At 39.8% G+C, this 21,272-nt stretch overlaps 2 protein-coding genes across 2 annotated transcripts; one reads left to right on the plus strand and one right to left on the minus strand.

Annotated features, from left to right (window-relative positions):
• Positions 1-328: 328 nt before the first annotated feature.
• Positions 329-8,918, plus strand: stmn2b (stathmin 2b). The gene is made up of 5 exons (XM_017453960.3): positions 329-507; positions 4,427-4,522; positions 4,780-4,952; positions 5,278-5,469; positions 7,596-8,918. Exons 1-5 carry the CDS (start codon positions 489-491, stop codon positions 7,671-7,673), a joined length of 558 nt encoding a protein of 185 aa, XP_017309449.1. The 5' UTR covers positions 329-488; the 3' UTR covers positions 7,674-8,918.
• A 2,768-nt stretch (positions 8,919-11,686) lies between these two features.
• hey1 (hes-related family bHLH transcription factor with YRPW motif 1) lies at positions 11,687-15,616 on the minus strand. The gene is made up of 5 exons (XM_017453958.3): positions 14,970-15,616; positions 14,533-14,608; positions 14,044-14,127; positions 13,831-13,912; positions 11,687-13,326 (listed from the first exon to the last, which is right to left on the minus strand). The coding sequence occupies exons 1-5, from the start codon at positions 15,053-15,055 to the stop codon at positions 12,698-12,700; spliced, it is 957 nt and encodes a 318-aa protein (XP_017309447.1). The 5' UTR covers positions 15,056-15,616; the 3' UTR covers positions 11,687-12,697.
• Between the last annotated feature and the right edge of the window lie 5,656 nt (positions 15,617-21,272).

The raw sequence follows: 21,272 nt of genomic DNA on the forward strand, positions 1-21,272 counted from the left end.
CATGAAAACCTTTTAGGTGTGCACGAATATAGCTGAAACAAAAACATGCCCGAGAGGGGAACTTTTTGTTTAAACACCCGTTTATCGCTCTCCTCAAACCCATCATCCTCAACTGACAAATTGAGTATTTTTACCTCGCAGACTGTCATAAAACATTCTTCTGTCAAACTCGACAGAAAGAAAATAAAACTCAGCGTGTGTAAATGCATTTGACATTAGTTTGCGAATAAATTCATACGTATTCAGGTTGAAAAATAAGGCCTGGAGCGTTTGAGTGTTTATGGACTATTTGGCGTACCATATTGAAGCGCGCGCCCAGGGTACCGGGAGCGCGCGGCCGTGCGTTAATAGTTTCGAGCTGTCGGTCTCTTCTCTCCTCCGCCTCAGAGCGCCGTTCTGCTGACTCAGTGCCTTACAGAACAGTCCCGTTTCTCCACACCGTCCGGAACTACAGATCCTCTCTACTAACAACAACGACAACCGCAGCCATGGCAAAAACCGCAGTCGGTAAGTTCATCTGGCTGCTTTTGAAACCAGTTTTATCTTTATGAGGTTAATGATGTATGAGATGCTTCACAGGAGAGACGACACCCATGATGCACAAAATCCCCGCCTGCATGAGCTTCATCCGAAACAGCACCATACTGTAGCCTACTATAATAATATCGAGGGAGGGAATTAATAATACGCTTAACCTACATATTTCTAATTCATTTGATTATGCTGATGAATGTTTGGGGATGTCACCTGGATCTTTTGTGCATCACTTGCGTCAATACTGTAACTGATTTCTGAAAATATGCTTAATGCGTGCTGTCGTTATTATTTGCGATTATTAGTGTGTGTTAAAATGCGTTAAATGCCGGGCTGGATGGTGCTGCACCTGCCCATCACAGGCTTCTTTCTCCAGCATGATGCAGAAGGGACCCCACCCAAGATCACGCTCTCTGTTTAGGATCGACTTCAGCAGCACAATAACGGACAGCGGACTCTCAGAAACCTATACATGTTCCTCGGTTGTGTTTTTATCCACCCACTCTTTTCTCAAAGCGATTAAACCGGGTGCGATGCTGTCAGAACCGAATTCTCATCCTGTCGCTTCTTAATCCCCGACATGGCGAATTTGTGGAGCCACGCCGACATTTTGTTACTGACTACATCATATTTATTTGGTCACATAGCCCTGGTTTTTATTAGACGTTGCAGCATTTGTGAAATGACATTAGTGCTGGCATCTGGCTTTTATTTTTATTAAAGCACAGGCCTGCAAAATTACAAGATGTTGGCGATGTAAGGGATTTATTCATGAGCAGTTCTTTTCTATTCATGTGCATGGATTTTTTGCTGTCAGGAGCCATGATTAAAGGGTGGATAGAGGGATTCATGCATGCTATCAGAGAAGAATGTCATGGAAAGGTGGCCTGAAGTTGTTTCATCCTTAGACATGTTTTATTGCTTGTATAGATTTGGGCGAGAGGAGTGGGGCGGATCAGACGCTGGTATCATTGAGTCATGATGGGTGGATGCTGAGGCTGTGGGCCTGCTCGCTAGATTGGTTTTCATCTCACGACACCTAAAACAATAAAATATGATGATTGGGAACCACAAAGCGTAGCTATAAAGTGACAACTCACCCCAAAGCAACATACTAGAGATCTATAAACAAAATTAAAGGAGATGGTGAGTCCCTTGCTTTGTTTTAAAAAAAAAAAAATGTCACTGTGACCGCACTGCACTGAAATGAGTCAATAATGCAACAATGATTTGATTTGATTTTATTTAAAAAGTGAAATACTACTTTACAGAAAATGAAGTCTACCCACCATTTGGACTTTCATAGTAAAAGTATCTATTCTCCTAATGTGTTTCTTTTGTGTCATATTTATCATGAAATACAACAGGAAAGTTTTTTTTTTCAGGTTTATGCATAAATTTCAATTAATGAGACAGGACGTGCCAAACAGTTGCTGTAATATTTATAAGCATGTGGGTAGATCTAATTAGTTAGAGGTATATATAATTTCCACGCATCTTTCTGCTTCCAGAACTGATGACATGGAAGTGAATAACAATAATAATATTATAATAATCCACCACACAAAGGTGTCTAGAGAGTAGCTGCAGCGTAATACTGTAATAAATGTAGAGGTTGTAAAAAAAGAAATTGCAGAGGGCTTCTTGCTTCTCCTGCACAGCTGATGAAAGCACTTTCATCTGTAACATCCTAGAAATCCCTAGATTTTATTTTAGGGTTTTAATCACGACACATCGTAATTTATTTTTGAAATAACGTTGATGATTGATGTATTATTAAAAACATTGTTTATGTATTCTACATGGGTGGCACAGGGTGACAGCTGCCATCACTGAAATATGACCACAAATCACATCTCTAAGAGGCTGCATTTCATGCAGATTTAATGGATCATATATTGATTTAAATGGTTATTAATAATTCATATTCAATGAAATTAATATTAATAAATGATTAATATTAAATTATTATTAATAGGTATTTTGATCAGATCCACTATGTATTAGGAACTTTAGGTCAGTTATGAAGCTGATTATGCGTCCATTCATTTTGCATTGATGCAACTTTAATAATATGGTAAAGACACTCCTTAGTGTGCTATAAAAATGAATCTTTTGGAAATAACATGCACGAAATTGGGTTACTCAGAAATTCCAAGAGTCTGTCTCAGTGTTCTATATTCATAAATCCAGTTTTGATTCCATTTCGATTCTATAGCTCACGTTAGGTGTAAGAAATCTAATCCAAGCATGCAATTAAGCACGATTATTTCAGGGACACAAATGCACAAGCACCCTGCATTGTTTGATGGTTATAAATGCATAGACACCAATATGTCTGTCCAAATTTTTGTTTGACATATTAGCCTTTTGGGTTTAGCTGCTGTGTTTCACAAGCTTTTATAACATGCGCCACTAATGTTTATGCTCAATCTGTGTTTATAGTGCCACAGGAACTATAAAACAGTATGATCCTTCCTTCCTTTCATAATGGTTTTATGTCTGCAGGACATAGGGTGTATGTGGGGAGGGTCAGATTATTGATTGCTAGACTGGCCAAGCTAATTCATTATCAAACCTGCCACACAAAGACAGCCATTTTCTTACTGGTATGGCTTTTGTGGTCACTCTTTCAATGTTGACATTATGCTCTTGATGTCACTTTGTAGATGGAACTAAATCCAAATGCATTATTTATTAAAGTCTTAGTGCACGATTACTGATCTCTCATATCTCATATCTGCACTTATTTGATCTTATTCTTTCATTAATATAAAAAAAATACTTTGTGCAGTTATGACCCAGTGGTCAGGGGTATGGGTGTGGTCTCTGATGATTCGCTGTTTGTTCTCTTGAAATACACTAAGTGACACTCAGTAATTATAACAGATTTTACAGAGCACAGACATTGCGCCTGTCTGGAGTTCCCTTTTTGACCTCCTTATCAGAAGACCTAAATTAAACGCTCCATTGAACTGCCAATCCTTCTCCTTTCATCCGGACTGAGACGTGTAAAGAGGGATGGTGACTTGACGTGTCTGAATGCTCAGTATGCATGCTTAGTATCCTGCCACCAAACCCCCACCACTGCTCTGCTCATTCAAATGGTTCACTTTGATAATTACAAATTAGAGCTCGCACACCACCAAAAGCAGACAGCTTCCATTCGCCTGCCTGTGGCCGTTAATCCCAACGGGGTGCCTCCCCTGTCTTTGTTGCTTCTGACCTCTGTTTGTTCATTGTGTTGGATTATCGTGGTGATAAGAGTGTGCAGGAGAGTCCTGGAAAAGGCTGGAGCAATGAGACATTGTGCTGGGACACCAGTGTGAAGGGAAAATAGGGTTGGATTGAAAAAAAAATCCAAACTAAACACGTCAGAGGACAGATTTATCAGCTGATACTCATCTGCATGGACGATGCAGAACTCCTGTAATGTGTGATATCAGTATCATCCTACACAGCCCCACACAATTTCTAACAACTCAGCAAAACCCATGAACTACAAAGAGTCATTATGTAGGTTATCATCCTGCCAACTTGCACAATCGAATCTTTAAAAAAAAATCGCAGTGGAGTCATTTAGTTGGACGCCTGCTGAGTAAATAAATAATTTAACATACATCCAAGGAAGGAGGAGGAAGCCTATGGGGAATATGCTTGTTTGAAATCCAGGACCTTTTGAAGACATCAAGCCTCTTCCTCAGCTATAAAAACTGTGCACATAATTAAAAACAATGCAGCTGCTAATTCAGCCCTCTGAGAGCCTGCTGTGATGCTGTTTTCCGTCCCAATTGAAAATGAATACCCATTTTGCATATATTATGATATGCTGATATAAAGAGATAACAGATCTGGGCCAAGGGCTTATTTGATGTGGTGTGTTTTGCTGCAGCTTACAAAGAGAAGATGAAGGAGCTGTCCCTTGTCTCCCTCATCTGCTCCTGCTTGTACCCAGAGGCCCGGAACAAGATGATGGGCGAGTTTGAAGGTAGGAAATGAAAAAGTTATGTAAATTGTGTGTTATCAGCTAGCATTTACAGTAAATTGGTAGATGAGACATTTTAACATGTATAGCTCGGGGGTTACATGCCATCAAGAAACATTGGGGAGACATTAACGTTTTTTCGAGGTCAATAAATGTCTGGAAGCTACATTAGATTGCTTTATAGTGTTGTTTAATGGATACATACTGTATGTTGAACCACTTGTTATCCATCTGTATCACTGTGCCTTGTCTGTGCTCAGACATGAAAGTCAAACCCATTAATAAGCGAGCCTCTGGACAAGCCTTCGAAGTGATCCTGAAACCACCATCCCCTACATCTGAGGGCTACAGCGTCACCTCTCCCCCCAAGAAGAGGGATGTTTCTCTGGAAGACATTCAGAAGAAGCTGGAGGCAGCTGAGGACCGAAGGAAAGTCAGTGACACATCTGCTTCATCAGTTTTTATTCTGAAAATTGCTTTTTTTTTATGTGTGAAAATGGGAATATCCGGTGCTGCATTCTGGACTTAAAATTTGTATTGATTTATACGAACCATCATTGAATCATTTGTTCTAGCAGTTTCTGCTAAGTCATTGACTATTTTTGCTTTCTTGGTTATTGATCAGATTTTTCTGCTAGGAATTGAGTAGCCAAGTATCATTCAATTTTCTTCACATTTAATTTGTCTATATGATCTTTCTTGGTTCTTCTCCTTCTCCCCATCCCCCTCCATTTTTACTCTTCTCTTTCTGTCCGCAGTCTCAGGAGGCTCAGGTGCTAAAGGCTCTGGCTGAGAAGCGTGAGCACGAGCGTGATGTGCTGCTCAAGGCCATGGAGGAAAACAGCAACTTCAGCAAGATGGCAGAGGAGAAACTTACCATGAAGATGGATCACATCACCAAGAACCGCGAGGCTCTGCTCACAGCTATGCTGGAGCGCCTACAGGAGAAGGTGAGGATTTCCTTCAGTAAGGAAAACGACATGCTTTCCAGAATATGATGAGGAGTTGAATTTATTTGAACTAAATTCAATTTCAAAAAGTTATTTGAACTGCAGTAGGCTTTCAGTAGAAGGAGCTAGAGGCATGTTGGAATCATATATTTCTAGTAGGGTTTCAAATTTATCTAGAGGTTGCAGGGGAACATGTTAAACCGCTTAGGTCTAATTCTGTGTCCAGCTGTCATAAGCCACAAAATTATTGACCCACAAGCAACCCACCAACCTCAATTAAAACGATTTAGGTTGTACCAATATCATCATTTAAGTTGTCTTTTTGCTTCGACTTTTTTCGTCAAACCAACACTAATATTATGAACATGGATGTCAAGGGGAAGCAGGATTGGACATGACACTGCTTTTTAAAAGTGACATATATAAAACATGCCAAGATGAAACGAATATATACAGTATATACCACAGCACTGTTAATTTCTTAAATCTAATTGGTAAGAAGGTGTTGATTACTTTTCTATAACAGCAGCTCTGACAGTAGTTCAGGCTTTAATTGAAATCACAGGTTTATATTAATGTACTCATTCTAATACGTTATCATTTCTATAGTAACAACTTAAAGTAATAACAGGGACTTGCAAGATAGATTAAGTCTTATGAACAGATGAAACAGATAAAAAATGTGTTCTTATTTAACAAAATTTATGGAAGAAGTCTCTGGTGTTAGTGCTTTGCAACAGTCAGTAAGTTTTTCACCACAACAGAGGATATTTGTGCTATTGTGGTTTGTCAGTAACACAGTGACAAGCTGTGTTTTTTTTTTTGTCTTATTAACATTAAGAAAGACAAAAAAAAGAGAAACTGGTGTGGGAACAACTGTTGTAAATTAAGTGATAACAGAAATATTAAATATTACTATAAACTGTACAAAAGGTGACTACAAAATAATTATTACAAAAAGTATGACCTGATTCTCATTAATAAGTTAAAAAATTGTAATCATTGACAAATTACTGTGGTGTAAGCGGAATAAAACATTTCAGGACGTGCTGTTATTGGAAAATAATCAACTTCAGTGTCAGGCCACATCACAACCCCACATCGTACTTTCCTATACCCTCTGTCATGTTTTACTTCTTGCATAATAAAACCTTCAGTGCATTGTTTTCATGGAAGTCACTATGAAATGTAATCAGCTCAGCTGTGCTTCAAAGGTGGCAGAGCTGAACGTAAAGCACACAGACACACACACACAGACATAAACCCTAAGCACACAATTACCTTACATTTATGGTATTTGGCAGACGCTCTTATCCAGACTTTTCTCATTCATACATCTGAGCAATTAAGGGCCTTGCTCAATGGCCCAACAGTGGCAGCTTGGCAGTGCTGGGGTTTAACTCATGACCTACTGGGCTGTAGAACAACACCTTAATACCAACACCTTAAGCACTGAGCTACCACTGCCCTAAAGAATTGGAACTAGCCAATGTCCATTAAGCCACTGGGCCACATCATCGCTTTACTTCAAATAATGCAGTAATCTTCATTGCATTTCAGTTGAAACAATGCACAACAATGAAATGAACTCGATAACTGCTTATTCACGAATACTGAATTCAGGGTGTGTAGTTCTGAAACTACTAAATTAGAAATCATTTTATTTTCTTTCTACACGGAGGCAGTTAAACAAATGCAGCAGCAAAAATGACACTTTTAGACAGTTAGTGTGTTGCTGTCTTTCAGCACAACTGGAATGAAATCTTCTAATTCCAGGTAACCACACTTTAAACTGTTGAAACTTTACTTCTGGTTGAGATAAACATAATTCAGCACGTTTCATTTCAGGGTAATATGTAGTTTTCAGAATGATATATAGAAGAAAATGCCCAAAGTCCATCGTTTGAAAGGTTTCCCCACGCTGCAACACATATTGTAAACATTAGTGGTGTGAAATGCAGCTCATTATGGCTCAAACCGAAAATGCTTAAAGAACTGTCTCTATAAATAACTTTTACTAGATTTTTCCTTTTATAGCACAGAGGGAATTGGAAAGGGGGAAAAAACATGACACATGGATTACATTGTAAAGCGTCATGTTTATTTGTGGTTCTGTGTGTGTACAGGAGAGACATGCCCAGGTGGTACGCAGGAACAAGGAACTGCGGGATGAGATGAGCGGAGACGAAGATCTCCAGTTCTAATATGCCCCCCCATCACCCACCTGACCAAGTCCGAGACCCTCCCTCCCTATTACCCAGTCCCACGTAGAGAAAGAGTCTCATACACATACACACACACACTCCACCCCGCGTCCCACTTCCTAACCTGAGGGAGAAGGACAAACCCCAGTCTGCACCAACAGCACATGCCTATCCCATCTTCCCCTCGCAAAAAAAAAGTGAAAAAATTAATGAAACTACTGCTCCCTACTGCTCCCTAAACAAGAATGTTTTTGCTCGATTCAAAATGAAACAAGTCAAAGTGGGTATTGATTTTTCTTTTTTTTGTAAATACTTCCTTTTTTGTTTTATATATATGAGGCGACAAAAGTATTGCATTGTGCCATTTTATAGTTTTCTCTCTATATATCAATGGATGTATTCCTTTCTTCTCTCTGTATCTCTCCAATCTGCTGCAGTTTCTCTTGTAACAGGCTTTGGTGTTTGTGAATTTGCTGGCTAGCTGATATTTAGCAGTTTCACCTCTTCAACCCCAAATGGCCATGTTTTTATGTGTGTGTATGTGGGTGTGAAGAACATATTTAGTCGCATCACATCGCACACATATTACTGATTCTCATGAGAGTTAGATCACCACACACACTATATATGGACACACACACACACACCAATATATAAGTCATACCAACATTCATACATACATACACACCATGAATAAATGCACCTGGGATTTAGCAAAGATGACATCCTGCTCAGGAGGAGCTTGCTAAATCTTCAGTTACCATACTTGATTATGTGATGTGACATCTGTGCCTCATCGCCACTTCGGTGCCACCCATGTACAGTCGATCTCACAGTTTTCCATTCTGTAGTGGTTCGTTTATGGTTCTCTCATTCTAATCAAAGCATGCCAGAGAGAAACTAAAGTTGTAGCCATAGAGGCCTACCAGAGACTGCTGAATGTCTGGAGGTAGCACATCCTTACTGATGGACACCAGAGGCACGATGGAGAATGAAGGTGACCTCACATATCATCCATAGCGAAGTATGTGTGCCCGTGTGTAAGTGTGTGTATGTGTCCAAAGAGACATGGGTGGAACACAGGGAGTGTGTCAGTGCTCTTGTGTGAGCAGGGGATTTAAGACATCCCTGTGTCACAGACCTTCCTTCTGCATCCTTTCTCCTGTTCATGTGCTTTCTTCCCTTAACACATGTATCGATGTGAGCAAGCTGTGGTGAATAAAGGTTTGGGGTTCTGTGAATGACGGAATGTGTCTGCGGCTGTTTGCTTTCTTTCTACTTTGTAATTTTTGTGTACTTTTCTACGAAGAACTTTTTTTTCATTATGAAAATGAAATTATAGGAAATAATTGGATTATGGGAAAATAATCCAAGACAGAGTGGCGTTGATTATTTTTCTGTAATAGCTCACCCGATGTGTTTTATTTTATTCCACCTGTTGCACTTTTTATCCATTTACAGTTACATTTAATGTTGTGGGGCATCCATGAGAAAAAGTACGTTCATGTTGTCACTTACATTATAGCAGCTATAAACAGTCGTTCCCTTGCCAGTCTCTCTCTTCATATCGCCACCATTAGGAGGGACTAAGCAGGTAGGACTGAGTAGTGCTATATTAACACCTAATCCACTACTAAAACCCACTAGTGAATACTGGGTAATTAATCAGTAAGTAATAATACAGTAATGGTTTGGCATTTTCATTATGAATAAAGCAATAATTATCATTATGAATAAAGCAATAATTATACAGTGTGTGTATATATATATATCGTAGAAACAATAGCTATCAGTAATATCATGAGTTCTCATGTGTTTCAATATTGTTCCAGATCATCATTTCCTCATAGGGAACGATACAGTAATGCTCCAGTTATTAACATAATTCTAAGGAAGGACACACTTACTTCTAAAGAGGACACAGTAATACTTTAGTACATTATCTACTATATACAAATTACTTATTAATTCATTAATATTTGGAGACGATATCTTGAGTATGGAAGTAACACGCATACAAAGAGTGATGTATTTATCTGAGCCATCTCATTGAGATGATTATTCAGAAGGAACACTGACACATTTACTACTGCTTAAAAGAATAATGGGAGGTAAGAAAATGACTCAAAATGCACCTGTACAGTTGAAGATTAGATAATTTTTTTTTTTAATGGAATCTGATATGGTCTTCTGCTGTTTTAACCCATCCACTAGCATTCTGAGATGCTTTTAGGCTCACCACGGCTGTAAAAGTGCTTATTTGAGTTGCAATAGGCTTCCTGTCAAGGTGTTTCAGCCTGCAGACCCTCTGCTCACAGGGTGTTTTTGTTTTTTCAAACCATTCTGTGTAAACTCTAGTGACTGTTGTGTGTGAAAATCGCAGGAGATCAGCAGTTTATGAAATACTCAAACCAGCCTATCTGCCACAATTAAAATCACAGAGATCACATTTTTATTTCATTCTGATGTTTGATGTGAACATTAACTGAAGTTCTTAATCTGTAGCTGCATGATCTTTTGCATTGCACTGCGTCCACATGATTGTCTTTTATGATAACTGCAGGAATGTGCAGGTGTACAGGTGTTCGTAATAATGCGGATGGTGAGTGTAGAGTGTAATATTGTTGCCTCGCTTTTTTAAGGAGATACTACATATGACTTTTTACAGTGTAGGTGTCCAGGAGATATATAAGACTCATATTGTCCCAAATACATAATGTTTAACAGTAAACAGAAATAAAACTGAAATTAAACAATACTTGACTGTTAAACAGTCAAGCCCTACCTGTAAATTTGACTGTGTTATACCGTGCATCACCAGCAGGTGTCGACAAAAGACTTCATAACAAGTCACTGCGGCAGTTTGATGAATTGCGTGCCACAACCACTGCTTTTATTCTGACTCAATATCACTGGTGTCTCTTGTGAGACTTATGGCTTCATGAATATGTATGAGACAATAGTGTGTTGTGTGGCAGGAGATGAGATGGAGAGAGAGGGCAGAAAGAAAAAAGATGAATAGATTGAGGGAGTAAAAGTGCATCTTGGCATCATGGTGTGTGTAGGAGGAGAATCTGTTTTATGGCCCTGGCTGGATGTTGCATAGAGCTTGCAGTAGCGTGGGAGCTCGACACTCCAGGAGCTGTGTGTGCTGCTGCAAAGGCTCCAGGGCCTACATACATCCCCTTCCTCTCTCCCTATCTTTCTCTCTCCTTCATCTACTCAGTCCTTCATTTCTCTCTGCTCTTTCTTTCACTCACGCTCTCCTTCCCACGCACTCGGAGCCAGCAAGGCCAGCAATTGTCCAGGATATCCCCTGGCTGTTAATGGCTTCCTGAACACATAGAGAGGCCACAGAGGCCCTGAGGATGGCTGATATCTCTCTCTCTCTCTCTCTCTCTCTCTCTCTTTGTCAGTCACTCACCCATTCTGCCACCACTAGATATCTTTCCTGACTATATTTAGTGGTAATTCTCTTTTCATCTCAATATTTTCAAACTGGATGCTGAATTTTAAAAGAAAAAAAAAAACCTATTCAATAATATAATTGCCTCTTAACTTACCAGGTTCAGTCATAAAATTTGGCACTGATGCATTTCACATGGAGACAAAAAAAGAAGATTATATTAGTATTTTAAACATCAGGGCAAGATAAAACAGAGTTGCAGTACAATCTGGACTTCAGTGTTTTCTATCCAAGGATTTTTATGCCTGTATTGTCATGTGGTCACACAGCCTTGAGTTGCTAAAAATATTTTCAGAGAAAAATGTGAGCCAACGAACAGAAAAATAGTACATTGAGTTGTTTTCTTACTTTCTTTCTTCTCACCAAGGAATCAAAAATGTCACAGTGAAGCATAAATATAAAAATATTTCCCAAAATCATCTTTCTGGGACAACTTGTAATAATTTAATCACAGAGATCATCGAGTTTGGCTACTGATGAGTGAATATGTGCTGCATGTGTTGTTGTGTTTTTTATTACGCAATGAAGCATGACTAAAACACACAAATTATATTTTTCATTATTTATTTAGTGACTTTTTGAGAGATTGTCCATTCTGAAACAGTGTTAAAAGCTGTCATGATTAAAGAAGGGGTTTAACAGCAACTGAACCCCAAAACCTGGCTACCACAGTTCAAGATATTTAATATAAATAGATGTGGGGGAAAAAAATGTTGCAAGTCACAAAAGAAAAAGAAAGTAATCTTTTGCGATAAAGGCTCTGTTGCATAGCTTTTACTGTATGTATTTATACAAAAGTAAGCTGCAGATCTAAAACCATAGAGATCTTGTAATCTTGTAAAACAACTGATCGATTGCATAGCTCTTAAACTTTGTAGAAATACAAAGTCGAATACAAACATAATACGAAAAAATGGTATCTTGCCAAAATGTGTGAGGGAGTACAATAATCGCTTTATATTTCACCCTTGAGACATGACGATTCGAAATATGGATGTTAATTGAAATATCGAGACATGGGGTGGACAATATTCTGCCTCTCATTTGGAACTACACACTGATATTACTTATTACTTTTCATTATAATAAAAACTTGGTTCTAGTTTTTACGCTCTGTGCCAACTAGTTAAATGTATCAGTACCTCAGCCCCAAAACAACCATTTCATCAAAAGACCTATCTTTCCTTCAGTATCCAGGCAGGGTATTGTACCAGCACAGCACCCTGTTTTATTAAAAAAGAAAAAAAAAAAAAGAAGAAAAAAACAGTTTCAGAAGTTAATGACAGAAACCTTAAGACGTTAACCTGGCTACCAGCAGAACCTATCCCTGATTAACTCAAATTTGAGGGAAATTCAATTCTGTAAAAACACACACACACACACACACACACACACACACACACAGACACACACACACACACACACACACACACACACACACAATCATATACACAACTAATTCTCTGGTACATTAGTCCTGGGTTGTCTTTCCACTTTGTTGAGTCCTGACCAGCAAACTCCCATCGTTCTTCAAAGTCTTTCTGGTCTGAAAAAAAGTTCAGAAAGCACCGATCTCCATGCTCCATGGACGATACGGCTTTCCCAGGCTGCTGGAGGGGGTGGCATGACTCAGTGAGCTGGGTGAGAGCAGAGGAAAAGCACTCAGAGGGAAGGGGAAAGCCGAGAGGCTGGACAGGGACGTGAGAAGTGGAGGAGAAAGCTTGGATGCGGACGCTGCTGTGAGCCCTGGGGGAATGGTGCCTGTTGCAGGGGGTACCCTGATCGGCCTGCTCTGTCCTGCCTCGCTGATCGCTGTGACAGTCAACCTGCTGCAGCCATGAGGCTCTGAGGAGGGTACTGATGGTGAAGAGGAGGGCGATGATGAGGATGATGATGGAGGACTGCTAGGCTTGCGTGATACCGATGCCCCTTGCTGATGCTGTGGTAAGAGCAGGTGATGTGCCAGGTGAGGGGTGCTGAACGCCGAGCCCCAGGCTAGATGCCCCAGACCTGTGTGAGCCTCTCTCTGGGTGGCATAGCTGCTCAAGTGGGACACCAAGCGAATGCGGAGTGGGTCGGTGTTGTCCAGGCCCTCGATGATGCTCAGGTATCGGGCTGTCTCAGCCAGACACTCGCGGAAGCCCAAGCCACGATAATCCATTGCCAAAGCATGAGCGTCAAAGTAACCTGAGTGGATTAGAGATGAAAGAGAGAGACATGATTTTTTTTTTTGCTTTGGTTCATGCTGTTGCTGTTATATATAATTACATCCCTGGTTGTGGTTTTATAGCAGTTAAACCTGTATACTTAAGCTCAGTGAGAATAAATATGAGCTATTTTGTATATAAACTCACATTATATAAACTCCATACATTCTCAGAAAACTAACCTGTAGGCCTGCCTTTCACTATAGCTATCTTTTATACCTTTCATATGCTGGAAATGTTGATATAATGTACCTTTAATTACCGTAATTACTTTTTAGAAGAAAGGAAAAGCTACACTACATGCACCTTTCTAGGTAAAAGACATACTAAAGTTACAAAAGGTGTATGCTCCATAGTACCACCCCAGCAACAAGATATAGTACAGTTTTGTACCTTCTATTTCTGAGGGTGTATAATACACACAGTACTCACAAGCTGCCCAGTTTGCTAAAACTTGAATACAATATGGAAAACAGCGTGTTACCTTTGCCACCAGCTGCATGAAGCATCTTCAAATGATCCACAGTCATCTGCAAAATCTCAGCTTTTTCCAGTTTAGCTGAGCCCTAGAGGGGGGGAAAGGCAGGAGCCTTTTAACTTCACTATTTTCTGTATAGATACAAATTAGACACTGATAGACATGTTAAAAGATAATTACTCAATTATTACATTTACTAAGGAGCTGTTGCTCTCTTACCTGTTTCTCAAAAGCGCTGGGAACAAGTCGACGCAGTTCAGACAGGCTGTTATTGATGCGATCTCTACGCCGCTTTTCAATGATCTGTGCAAATACATTCAAACCACCATTAATTTACAACAACAACAACGATAATAATAATAATAATAATAATAATAATGATGATGATGGTGATGATAATGATAATAATATAATTATTATTATACATTAGGCTAAATATAATAATAACAATAATAATAATTATTATTATTATTGATTTTATTATTGTTTTTATTATTATTACTATTATTATTTATTATACATCAGGCTAAATAGAATGATAATAATAATCATAATAATAATTATTATTATTGTTATAATTATTATTATTGTTTTTGTTGTTGTTGTTATTATTATTATTATTATTATTATTATATTTAGCCTAATGCTTATATTACATAATAATCTACATTTCAGATTCTTTAATGGGTGTTGTAGGAGATTGCTCACCCCTCGGCGACGTTTTCTTGCTTGTACTTGGGATGTTGTAGAAGGGGAAACGGATCCGAGAGGAGAGCTCATGCCTCTGAAATAAATATATATATATAAAAAAAAAACAACAGTCATCAATTTGTGAAACATTTTATCACCGGAATAACCCTTTAACAGTCAAATAATTATCATTTACACTATCTTTAAAGACTACACGTGTATAAATGAATATAAATCCTGACTGAGGCAATAGCTGGGATAGGGATAGGGGATAGCGGATAGCGGATAGGGGATAGGGGATAGCGGATAGGAATAGGAGATAGGGAATAGCGGATAGGGATAGGGGATAGGGATAGGGAATAGCGGATAGGGGCTAGGGATAGGGAATAGCGGATAGGGGATATAACTTATTTGATAGATGCTTTTATTTTCTGTGTAGCTAAATGGTGACTTACAGGTTCTCGTCGGCGCTCTCCTTCTCCACTTCAATATTCTCATCAAGCTCGCTGTCAGAGGAGCTGAAGTCGTGATTTCTCTTCATTTTGAAGCTCTGAGTGAGTGTGCGACTTGTCCGTGCTGTATCAGGTAAATCTGCTGCGGTTTTCGTCCGTTTGAACAGCTAGGCTTTCCCACGGTGTCATTTCAACGCCACAGCACGCCGCGAGGGGCGGGTCTAGTTGCCAAGCAGAGCCAATCAGTGTGCGCCTTCGCGTTCGGAGGAGATCAGTTCGCCGAAACTGCACTCTAAACACGCCTTAGTAATTTGCATAATTTCGACGAAGAACCAATTAGAGTGAATCTTAGCCCTGAGAACCCCGCCCTTCCCCATGTTCCACCGGCGTTTTGCCCAGGCGGCGGCAGGGAGGAGGCCGGCCGCCTGTCAGCACGTGCAGGCCGTGGGAAAGTTCCGTTGGTTTCCTTTAGCCCCGGAGCGGATCAGCCAATCAGGGGGGACGGCCGTCTCCGGCTCTGCCGTGAATGGGGCAATTGGTCGGGGCGACGGGCGGTCTGCGCGCGAGCGTGTGAACCTGTAATCTGATACTGACTCATCGCGGGGAGCGCGGCGTACAGAGGAAGCCTCAGACTCTCTAACCTCAGCCCCGAGGAGCTCCAGCGCCCGCCTGGGGATCTGCGCGCACACTACTGAGAGCCTATGGGGGAGTTCTGATGCACGCCCTTCACTGACGTGTGCACGTAACGGTGACGGTTCCCGAGCTTCTGTCGAGCACTGCATGTTCACTCTTGTAATGAGAGCAGCAGTTTATCAATGTTTATGTTCATATCATATCATCTAGTATATACACGGCAGCCTCGTGGCTGAATGTGTGGCACAGTGTAAATCAGCCTTGTATTCTCAGCTCATCTGAGAGGTCTACTACTCTTATGCAATATATTTAAAAATCACCTCGATTTAATGTTGATTTAAACAATCCTTGCATTATTTGAGATATTTTAATCAAATCCCTCAAGTGGTAAGTATTACATGCTTACCACTAAGCCTTCATGCCCCCCAAAGAAAAAAATCTGATATTGTAAAAGAGCAATTTTGTCCCATACATAATCAGATTGTGCAACTCCTTGATGTGTTTATTTATCTTTGCCACTATACAGAGCAATTATTAAACTATATAGAGCAGTTATGAAGCCAATACAGAAATGTAATTATTTGGCCATCAGAAATTGAAACTTTGTCCCATACACAATGGTGTGGGCCACTTTAAATGTCTAAAAAACCCCAGACAAGCAATAGCAGCAACTGAAGGAAAGTGGCAAAGGTTCTACAAAATAAGTTCATGATGACTGATAATTTGATTCAAGTTTCACTTTAACACCCTATTTAATAACATGAGGATCTCTCACTTCAGCTTTTAAAGAGAAAATTAATCCAGAATGACTTTGATTATTAAAACGTGTGCACTTAACTTGTGTCCAAGATTTATTTTAGAATAAACTAATGACTTAGAACTTCTTTCATCAATATGTTTATTCCTTTTTGGTGTCCAGCTCTCTCACATTCTCATTTGTACACTCTTAAACAGATCAGCTTCCAAACTTTTAACTCTCATGCTAATATTGCCATCAGTGGCGTCGTGCTTGTCATCTTGAATAATGAAGATCCACAAAAACCAACAATTTTGCACCACAATCGCTAAGCACATCACAAATATTTCTATATAGACCTGTTTAATGTGTTTCAGGTTGGAAGGTCACACCTTCAGGATTTGAACTTTATATCACTGCCTCAATCCAAGAAAGAGTACATGGCAAACTTCCTCTTCTCTTACCGAAAGTGCCTCCCATAAATAATAAGTTCTGATTTCACAGTATTCTGGCTCCAAGAATAGCTAAAAGGCCACAGAACAGAGTCTGTGTACATACACAGGGCTACGTTGCAGGCTGAAAGGCAGGGCACCGGATCCTTATCGACCGTTGCACAGCACGCTTAATTGTGAAGAAGAGAAGCCCCTCATTCTGCATACATGAATGAGAGGAAACACCCTGGGCTTGTTTTCATGTTGTTGTTCTTGCTACCAGCCTGGTCTTAGCGGTAAAGATAATCCCCCCCTCCCCCATGTTTGCCTATGATTGTTGGTGGGGTGTCAGTAGTGGGGCGTGCAGTGGATGCAAAGGAGCTGGTGTGTGTTTGTGGAGTGTGTGTGTGTGTGTGTTTGTGTGTGTGTGAGGAGGAGGAGGGGGATTTGACTTGTAACTGAAGTTCACAGAGGTTTCCCACGCTGTTATTTTCTGCTGCCATTCGCCTTTGTTCTAGTGTCTCATCACATGTTGTGATTAGTGCTCTCGCCGGCTCTCTTTTGAAGGTGAAGACCCAACAACACAACGTTATTTCCCCCAACAAAGCATGCCCTGAGCCCTCTTTCAGTCCGAGCTGGAGCTTTTTTCTCCTCTCAGTGGGTCTGTCGTGCTTTCCCTTTTCACCCCCGGTCTCTTTAAATCCATGCCAAGAGATGGAGTCCACTCAGCATATGAGTTGAGCAGGACCTCTCTCTGCAGTTTCACCACTTCGCCTCTTAGAGCGGTTAGAGAGGGTGTTTTTGCAATTTTCTGAAACGCACGTTTTCTAAGTGTTTCGGAGAAATAAAAAAATAATCCACCTGTTCCAAGTCGAATTAACAATAGCCTAAAACACAGTTGTTAACAGCAGCAAGTCCTCACTTAACTATTGCCTGGGTTGGTGCTCTGGCGCACTGGCGGTGTTGAAGCAGCTTGTCCCCACAGTGCTGAAAAGGTCTACGTGTGAACAGAATATCAGTTATCATATCATATATCTCTATCATGATCTTAACATGATCGTGTTTCCTCTAAACCTATTTCCTTTGAAAGCTACATTTTATGCTATGCTGATACGAGGCAGTAATGTTGTCTCACTCTGTGTTTCTGTGGCTCAGCTTCACACTCTAAAACACCAGGTATACCTGTCAGGACAGGTGAGTCCACCTCAAGGATGTCTTGAGCCATTTTGATAGAGTCTTACAGTACAGCCAGGGGTGGCCCTCCACCTGTTTATCAGTTTTGTTGTCGTTAGCTCTCTGTGACAGAATCCGGCAACAACACGCACTCACCACTACACTGAAGATAATACAAACTTTAAGTATTCTAGTATAGTTTTATCTTATCAGTTTTATTGGACTCTCTCTTATAAAGGCTTAATTCTTTTTTTGCTACAACAGAGACATTTTCATATTTTTTAATGACCTCCTGAACCGTCCTCTTTATGCTGAGATTACGTGCGTTAATTTGCTCAGTTATTTCCTCCCATTGTTTCTGTTTTTTTAGGCAGCAGTTACAATGGAATTCAGTTTGCTTTTTAAAATTCATTTTCTCTTCCCATATTCATCTAAAAGAATACATTTCTCCTCCACTGTACATTTTGGTTTTCTTTTTTGTTGTTTTTTTCCTTATTCATTTCTTTATCCAGTTTATCAGTTGTTTTCTGTAAATTCTAATGGATAACTGGGTTACATATAGCATGTCCATGGCAACTATAGAAATTTTTTATAGAAATTTATTACTGCAAAACCCGGGTCGCTGTTATGAATCACTTAACGGTTTCCCTTACCTAAGGGAAGTGTTTAACGGTTTATATGCAACACCCTCAAGTCATTCCCTTAGGTAAGGGGAAATATCACTTTAAGTGTCATACAAGGGGAAATACTGACTGAAGGGACTGAAGGGACTGAAGGAGCGAGGCTTTTAGGGATCATTGTACAATAGTGTGACATGGCATGACTTGGTAGCCATTATGCTTTTTTTGTTTTAGAAAACAACCCTTCTGATTAAGAGTCTGATTAAACTGAAATGTTATCAGAAATTTCATTGCAGATGAATATTTTCTGGACATTTATACTATACAATACAGATGTACAGATATTTGCTACATAGACTACATATTTGGATTAAAAAATAATTATGTACCTCTATTTATATCTATCATATACCTTATATAGTTATAGTACTGCAGCTGAGGGGCTCCAGAAGAAGATGCAAAAAGTTGGAGACAGCTAAAAAAAACATTTAGACTTTGTGCAAAAAACCTTTATGTCACATTCAGAAGAAGAAATGCAAACTATTGGCACTGATTTTTTTTATCCCAAATTTTTTTTATGTACCTGCACAATTTAACCATTTTTGTTTATTTTAATAATGAAGGAACATGTGTGAATGCAAAAGTACTCAATATCTTGACAGTCTGTGTGGAGTTTCTGTGCATGTTCTCCCTGTGTTTCACATGGGTTTCCTCTGGGTTCTCTTGTTTCCTCCCACCTCTCAAAACATGTCACTAGATCAATGGGAGAGTCTAAATGATCCCTAGGTGTGAATGGGTGTGTGTGGGTGTGTGTGAGATGTGTGTGCGCAAGTCCCCTGTGACTCTACAATATTCCACAACAACTGCATGTAATTTTCACAGTCAGTCTGCACAGATTTGGACAATTATGCTGTTGGGGTTTATTATTTCATCAGATTCTGATGCTCCGCCTGTTGTTCTGTACAGTGTGTACTGTCATGTCCTGCGTGGGTGTGTATTTGTTGCATTGTCATCTTTGTCGTTTGTAGTTTCCACACTGATCTTGCACTCATTACTTACACCATGAGTAGTCATGAACAGCCCTTGTATAACATTCTCGTTTACCTTATGGCTTATTTTATCCCAATGTATGCATTCAAATCTACTTTATATGATGATGCAGCCTTTTTATGATTGTGATATGCCTGTGCTGTGTTTAGAAGGTGTGAAGCTGCAAATGATTAGCGGTGACGTCAACATCTGGCAGCCACGTTCCTGCACACTCCGAGACACCGGTGCGCCATGGTGTCCAGCATCCAGTGTCCAGCGCAGACAGATGTTCTGCCTTCAGAAACAATGTGTTAAGCCACCATGTGCTTTTCGGCAGACAGGCAGCGGGACATGTTATTGTTTATAAATAGCAGTGTATTGAATCCACTCACAGAGGAAGACTGGCTTTGTTTTGTATACTGGGAGAGGAAACAGTGCCTAATTCCCTCTGAGATGTGTGTGACACCTTGCATTGTGCTGCTCGTGTGAATGTGTGTGTGCATGAATGCATGCATGTGTGTGTGTGTGTGTGTGTGTGTGTGGTGCCTGTGTTCTGGAGGATTGCCTTGTGATCCCTTACCATGACATGTCCAAATACATTATATTGCTTGAATATTTCACATTGTCCCTAAGTTACTTTGTAAATGTGTTTGTAGGCATGTGATGTGGTTCTGTGTTTGAGCAAGCGCGTGTGTGTGTAGGCATTGTGATAATGATTTGCAGGGTTCCTCCTCCCATCTTTGTTTGCGCCTCTCTTTGATGGCTTTGTGAATTATAATAAAAGTATTCTGGTTTCTCCTCTCTGGAGATCTCCAGCAGTTCCACCCAGATCCTACGAGTTAGCACTTCACCCCCATACAGAGTGTGGATTCTACACAAAGCTGAGTAGTTTCACTGCTATTATTCTCTCTAAAGACAAAAACTAGCTTATCTTAATGTCTGTTGTAAATAGCCGATGATCAGAGATTTAAACAAATTTTGTAGATGGATAGTTGTTCACTGGGAAAAACATTAAAAATCCTAAATGTAAGTGCATACAGCTTTATACACTTCAAGTTATTTGGTTTATTATTATTATTATTATTAGTGTGTTTTCCGGGTACTCCGGTTTCCTCCTCCAGTCCAAAGACATGCATGGTAGGCTTATTGGCATGTCCAAAGTGTCCGTAGTGCAGGAATGGGTGTGTGAATGTGTATATGACTGTGTCCTGTGATGAATTGGCACCCTGTCCAGGGTGTACCCCACCTTGTGCCCCGTGTTCCCTGGGATAGGCTCCAGGTTCCCCGCATCCCTGAAAGATAAGCAGTATAGGAGATGGATGCATTATTAGTGTGTTTATACACTAATCATGCCAATCATTATGTGTTTTCAGCATTGAACAGATTATTCAATTTTAATAATTTAATCTGATAACTTGTGCACAGAAATGTTTGACTCCATTTTTGGATTTAGATAGAAGCATCTCAACGCAGGGCAGCTTTTTCGTTGAAAAATGGGTCTTTTACACTTTAATACACATACAATATAATCAGAATCAGGCATTCAAGATGCATTAACCAGTTGATGAGGTAATTAAAGTTAATTTAACGTAAACACGATGAGAATAAATATAAAAATGACAGTAGGAGTTGCACAGTGTATACAAGCTGTATATGTGTATATGTGTATGTATGTATGTATGTA

Source organism: Ictalurus punctatus, chromosome 24 (assembly GCF_001660625.3).
Source record: "Ictalurus punctatus breed USDA103 chromosome 24, Coco_2.0, whole genome shotgun sequence".
NCBI classification, from domain to species: Eukaryota; Metazoa; Chordata; class Actinopteri; order Siluriformes; family Ictaluridae; genus Ictalurus; species Ictalurus punctatus.

Excerpts from the sequence above, each read along its gene's own strand:
- stmn2b (XM_017453960.3), top strand. Across the intron at positions 4,523-4,779 it reads GATGATGGGCGAGTTTGAAG|ACATGAAAGTCAAACCCATT; the intron begins GTAGGAAATGAA and ends GTCTGTGCTCAG. Across the intron at positions 4,953-5,277 it reads CAGCTGAGGACCGAAGGAAA|TCTCAGGAGGCTCAGGTGCT; the intron begins GTCAGTGACACA and ends TTCTGTCCGCAG.
- hey1 (XM_017453958.3), bottom strand. The coding sequence starts at position 15,055 with ATGAAGAGAAATCACGACTTCAGCTCCTCTGACAGCGAGCTTGATGAG. Across the intron at positions 14,128-14,532 it reads CAAGAAAACGTCGCCGAGGG|ATCATTGAAAAGCGGCGTAG; the intron begins GTGAGCAATCTC and ends GTATTTGCACAG. Across the intron at positions 13,913-14,043 it reads CCAGCGCTTTTGAGAAACAG|GGCTCAGCTAAACTGGAAAA; the intron begins GTAAGAGAGCAA and ends CCCCCCCTCTAG.